Below are 6,613 nucleotides of genomic sequence, written 5' to 3'. Positions count from 1 at the left end.
ACCTTAAAAACGTGTTTTTATTATCGTCAGACGAGATTGTGAGACTATACCCCAATAAGTCGTGTTTAAATGCTGTTTTCATAACTCTTAAGCAACTGAAATAAGTTGCTCTGAAACTTAAACGGATCTGAGTTCAGAGAAACGACCGGTCCTGTCACAGATGCTGCTATTGTCCCATAGTTAAACACTTACAAACAACATACCACAAATATCTGTAGCATCTGCTAGTTGCTCCCTAAAGCTACATCCCTAAAAAATAAAACATATAGTGGCATCATTTAGTGTTTATTTTTTATTGCACAATATGAGTGTAAGGTACAATACAGTATTTGCATTATTAAATGTTAAGCTGTTCGCTGGAAAAAGTTAACCACCCCATGTCAGACATATGTTAAAGCAACACCAAAGTTTTATTTACCTTAAAATAAAGTTTCCAAAAAAGTTTCAGTCGTTCATCCACTCAAAACAGGGTGAACGGCACATTAACATTCGCTTTGCAGCCCTCTATCGGCCAAAACCGCACTAAAGAAGTTTCCAACCGTCGGGTCGCGGTCCTGTAGTTCGAGTGAAAACTACAAAAACTTGCTTTACGGCAGACCTACAATCCAATCAGAGCCAGCTTTGCTGCAGTAGGCTAAATTATTTACGACAGTGGTAATGGACAATTCTGCTCTAACCTGTAGGGGGAGCAAAGAGTAAAAACTCTTTAGTGTTGCTTTAAATGCAAAGCAGTGAACTGAATACAAAGTCAAATGTTTAAATATATATGGAAGTTTGTATAGAAGTGTATGTTTATTTATTCTTGTAAAAATAATTAATCTTGAACTACACAAACAGAACAAGTGAAAGACATTTAATTTTGGCAACCAAAATATACTTAATTATAAATTATAGCGTGACCATACAATGAACATACAGTGATTTTATTTTATTATATATGAACATATAATACAATTTGTTTTACTCATTTTTAAAAAGTTTGAATTTGTGTTTTTCTGCCTTTTTGACAACGCCTTTTGCATTTTCATAGTTAAGTTTTGCTGCATTCTTTATTGCATCTGAAACGGAATCAACGTCTTCGGCTGCTTTATATCCAGTGACTCCTCCTCCAATTGCTCCCGCAAAAGCTGCAGCTCCCAAAATGACACATGCAGCAACTCCTGAACTTGCTGCTCCAACCCCTGCAATACCTGCAGCAATTCCTGAACCTGCTGCTCCAATACCAGCTCCTGTGACACCTGCTGCTCCAATACCGGCTCCTGTGACACCTGCTGCTCCAATTCCGGCTCCTGTGACACCTGCTGCTCCAATACCGGCTCCTGTGGCACCTGCTGCTCCAATACCGGCTCCTGTGACAGCTGCTGCTCCAATACCAGCTCCTGTGATGAGACCTGCCTCTGCCACTGCTGTTCCTGCTGCTACACCTGTGGCTCCAGCAGCTGCTGCTGCTGCTCCTGTAATGCTGGCTGCTTTAAGTAAAGCCACAACGGATGCTATTGCAACACCAATGCCAAGGAATGCACCAGTCAGTGTCCCCGTTGTAACTCCTGCAAGTTTAATGAGAAGTTTTTTGTTAACAATCTTCTTTGCTACTTCTCGTTTTTCTTCTGGAGACAAGTTTTCCTCTTTGATGTTCTTTATCTCCTCTTGAATTTCTTCCTCTACTATTTGTAATAGCTCATTGGTGTAGCAGCTGTTCTCATTGTCTTTTAACTTCTGCTCTACGGTTAACAGAAGATTTTTCACCTGGACCTTGTTGCTCTTGTATCCCATGTGGCGTTTGTTCCAGTATTTACTGTCAATGACGTGACAGCGACCTCCACATTTATCAACAAGCTCCTGTAATTTTGAACTCCGCTTCACAAATTCCTCTATAGTTTGACCCTCAAGTTGTTCACCGTGAGTGAATAAAACCACTGAATGTTTAAATGTATTCTCTCCACAATATTCTAAAATTTTATCCACAATCTCCATTTCATGTCCTGTGTACCTTCCAACCTTTAAAACAATGGTAAAGACATCAGGACCTGGAGCACATTCAATTACAGATCTAATAATTTCCTTTTTGATAGTCTCCTCATCAGCACTTGTGTCCATAATTCCAGGTGTGTCAATAACTGTGATATTTTTCCCATAAACCTTACGGTCTCCGCTTATACATTCATATGTCACAGATTCAGGTGAAGCTTTACTCATGAATAGTTTCTGTTTAAGAATGGTATTCCCAGCGCTGCTTTTCCCATCTCCTGTTTTCCCAAGAAGTACAATCCTCATGTTTGGTCGAGAGTCTGTGGCTATTTGAAAAATATTGTTATAAATGAATTATCTTAAAAAAAAAGATAGTTACAAATTTTCCTTAAATGCATAACAACAGTAATGTGATATTGTAAAAAATCTCTGTCCATATACTAGGGATGCACCAATAGGATTGTTTTTGGCCGATACCGATACAAATTTAAACAGACAACTTCTGGCCGATACCGATACCGATATTAAACACTTGTATACAATACTATACAGCTGGGGCCGTATTCACAAAGCATTTTATCTTATCACTAAGAGTACTCCTAAATCGCACTAAAAGATTTTAGCTAGGAGTTTTCTCTTAAAAGTTATTCACAACGCCTTTCAGACCTACTTTTAGTAAGGAAAAATGATTACTCCTAAACTAAGAGTGAGTCTTCGTTGCTACGGATGACGTCAATTCTCATGCACGAGCTGCCTCGCAATGACCACGGTGATTGGTTGTTAGATGACAGGGCTGTCATGCGGAACATAACACAGACGCACCAAATCATGGAATTACAACATCGAAATATGTCTGTGTCCTATACAAAATAATAATAATAGTAATGCCATCGAAATGCATATATTAAAGAAAAGTCGTGAATTAAATTAAATTAAATTAAATTAAATTAAATCAAGCCTAATGCAAATGAAAACCGCCAATTGCCTAATAATAAAACGACATTGCATTAACACTTGCTTGATTAATGTACATCCTATAAGCCTAAATAGACTACTTAAAGCAAGGAAATGTTGCCCATATTAAAGAAGCCTGCCTAATGTAATAAATAAATGATGGTGGAACTCGCCAAAACGAAAAAGAAAGCCCAAATGGATGCAGGATCAGTTACTGCTGCTGGCCCAGTTGGTGCTGGAAAAAAGAAACGTAATAAAAGGGAAATTCGGCACTGAGATATCAAGCAAAACTAAGCGTGAGACATGCGAGAAAGTGATGCGTGGGTCAATGTACAAAACAACTGGCACCCGACCAACGTTTTCAACTAACCCGCCCGCAACTCGGACCGCAAAAAATAAAAAATAAATAGTGTACCCGACCCGCTCCCTGGCCAGCATTTTTTTTAAGTAGTAATTGTTTAATAGTTAATTGCCATCTTTATTTCAAACGACCTGACCGAACGCGACCCGAATATCATAAAAAATATTTTTGGATGACTCGTGACCGCGGGTGACCGCATGCATCCGCTCATTTCGGATCAACCCGCGCATCACTGGGGAGAGGATTTGTTGCAGATCAATGCAACATTCCCGCTTATGTCGCGGACCCCGGACGAATGCGAGAGGCGGTGGTATATGCATTACAATCGCAGTAGAGGGTTGAGATTGCAGCCTTTAAACAGACTAGCATGGCAACAGGTATGCCTATAATATTAAATATTTAATATCATTATTGTTTCATGTAATTCTAAAAAACTTCCTGCTTGTCATGAATGTAATGAATAAAGAAACAAATGTCATAAACAATATGCTTACATTAAAGTGTGCTTTTAAGTATGTGCAATGCTTTTGAGTTGGTGAAACTGTCCATGTTAAGGAGGATCAGCACCTAAGGCATTTTAAGATCTTTTGTGAATAGGTCTTAGTGAGTTAGGAGTCCTCTCGACTTCTTTTAAGCTGTCCCAGACTTAGGTGCTACTTTTAGGGCTAAAATGCTTTGTGAATTACTCTTAGTGAAAAAAATTAGGAGTCCTAAATTTAGGAGTGACACGCCCATTATTTTTAGGAGTTGCTCCTAAATTCGCCAGTTAGGAGCTACTTTTAGCCTTAAAATTCTTTGTGAATACGGCCCCTGGTCTATAAGCTAGTTTATTTCTGCCTCAAATTATTTTTACTAAACATGGATTGGATCTAATTAACATTTAACTGACCAACATAATAAAAGAGGCACAAATTAGGCTAAAACTAATATAATAAGACAGCATGACAACCTTGAAAGGTGGTTTTTGCTATTCAGCATTTATTTTTATTAACAACATTAACTCATTTTTTTTTTACATATAATGGATTTCTTTATGCAGTTAATTAATAAACAATCGGTATCTGCCTTTCTTGTGCTATTGCCGATATGCCGATGGTTTCAAATTCATCAAAAATCGGCCGATAAATATCGGCGGCCGATACATCGGTGCATCACTACCATATACAGTTAAAGGGTCAAAGTTATGGAAAAAGATTAGGAATTTAAAAAAAAGGTTTGAATTTTGAGATTTTAATTTAGTCCTCCCTGAACAAGTTATTTCACAAACAGAAAGAGTTTACAGAAAGTCCACAACACAGATTTATAAAAGATTTATAAAAATAGCCCAGTTTAAAAATGTCCATAAACTTGATTGATTCTTAATACTGCACAATGTTGCCTAGACAATCAATGGGTCTCATTCACTAAGCATGTGTACGCACAAGTTGTGCCTACAGATATTTTCACAAACAAATTGTGATTCAACAAAAACTTTCGTATCAGAATTTCTTCTAATTGTATGCAAAAATTCAAGAAACCTAAAACCAATAATCACGTATGTACGCTATAATCAAATACTAGGCTATAATTATAAAAAAAGAAAACCTAAAACCAATAATCACATACGTACGCTATGATCAAATACCAGGCTATAATTATAATGTGTATGTTGCTATAATAATGTTGATACATACAATTTACATGATTATATTTTAAATTATTATATTTTCTGTATTATATATAATTATACATGATCTATATTATTATTTTTATATACATTATATTATACATTTTTATAGCCTACTTATTTTTTCTAAGAGGATGCACGTAATGACAAATATTCACGCTCCTTCCTTTAAATCTCTATTTGAAAGCGTCTGCTTAATGCATGTTAAGAACGAATGAAGAGACTCATACGCAACTATTAAAATAAATACATACATTCATGTCAGGAAGTCAATACCAAACATTTAAAAGTCAGCTATGTATGTAAAGGTTTGGACAGGGTGACCAGTGTAAATTGTCCTTATTTTATGTCGGCATTATTTTAAGAAATCAGCATGATTAATGAAAATTCAGTTGTGTGTTTGTATACCACTGAAAATGATAATTGGTGTAATTTGTCATTATTTTATTTAAATATCTTCATTTTTATTTATTAATGTCTTTTAAAGGCTATAAAAATATATTCTGGTTGCCATGTTTTGTGGGGACATTCCATACATGTAATGCATTTTATACCGTACAAACTGCATATTCTATTCCCTTCCCCAAACCCTAACCCCAACCATCACAGAAAAATCATCCTGTTTGATTTATAAGCTTGTTTCCTCATGGGAACCTCAAAATGTCCCCACAAGGTCATAAACATACTGGTATTCCTATCTCTGTGGGGACAAATGGTCCCCACAACGTGATAATTACCAGGTATACAACACACCTGACTTTTCATGAATCGTGCTGACTTCTTGAGCATCACAGAATATTTGTAAGAACTTTCTGTAAACATTTCTCATGTCAATAATTTGTTCAGGGCAAACCTTTATTTCCCATATTGTTTGCATTTTCCAGATTCAGCAAGGTGTATGTAACTTGTGACCTCAACTAAGAAAATTAAAACTTTAAAATAATACATTTCTCTAGAAGCTTTTCATGTACTCAAAAACTGCTACATTTGCTATTAACTGTAGGCTTACTTTAGTACTGTAGCCACATAAAACACTGATTTTCTGATGTATTATTGTAAAAAATGCTTATTTCTTACCTCCCATTATTCTTGTTTTATCTTGTAGTAGTCCACTGTACAATATTATTAAATCATATTTTCTACCAACTCATCCAATCAGTTCACAATTTAATAAATATACAAAAAGTCACTGTGTACACATGTCGTTTGATTTCTACCAGCAAGGGCTGGTGTTTTACTGCTTACAACACCCTTGTAACTAGTCACTTTACACTACATGAATAACACGAATTACCAGAAATACAAGTTTTCTGTACCCATTTCTCCACCTCATACTTCAGATCATTCACACCCTCATGTTCATAGAAAGTTTCATTCAAGTTATGACAGAAAACATTCCTGTTTTTTACTGGAAAGGGACAGCGGATTATGTCACAGGTCGGGGCGGACCCAGATACTATGAGGTCACGCCCTTTTCTAATTTCCACCTCGAGGAGGTTCCCAAAGCCACCCCAATGACCAGTCACACAAGGTACGAATTAAATTAAAATGAAACTTTATTAAATTATTTAAAATGGAATAGTCAGGGGAGGGGGAAGGGGACTTAAAATAAAGGCCTGTGGATACGGTAAGTACTCTTCGGGTAACTGGTTCGTAATCTTCCT

The 6,613-nt window shown here is 36.4% G+C and overlaps 1 protein-coding gene across 1 annotated transcript; it reads right to left on the bottom strand.

The window, feature by feature from the left end:
* Nucleotides 1-773: 773 nt before the first annotated feature.
* On the bottom strand, nucleotides 774-6,202 carry LOC135736213 (GTPase IMAP family member 7-like). Its single transcript, XM_065254960.2, has 2 exons — nucleotides 6,027-6,202; nucleotides 774-2,294 (listed from the first exon to the last, which is right to left on the bottom strand). Exons 1-2 carry the CDS (start codon nucleotides 6,031-6,033, stop codon nucleotides 961-963), a joined length of 1,341 nt encoding a protein of 446 aa, XP_065111032.1. The 5' UTR covers nucleotides 6,034-6,202; the 3' UTR covers nucleotides 774-960.
* Nucleotides 6,203-6,613: the final 411 nt, after the last annotated feature.

Source organism: Paramisgurnus dabryanus, chromosome 2 (assembly GCF_030506205.2).
Source record: "Paramisgurnus dabryanus chromosome 2, PD_genome_1.1, whole genome shotgun sequence".
Lineage (NCBI taxonomy): Eukaryota > Metazoa > Chordata > Actinopteri > Cypriniformes > Cobitidae > Paramisgurnus > Paramisgurnus dabryanus.
Note: the sequence above shows the minus strand (reverse complement) of the source record. Positions and strands in the feature narration are given on the sequence as shown.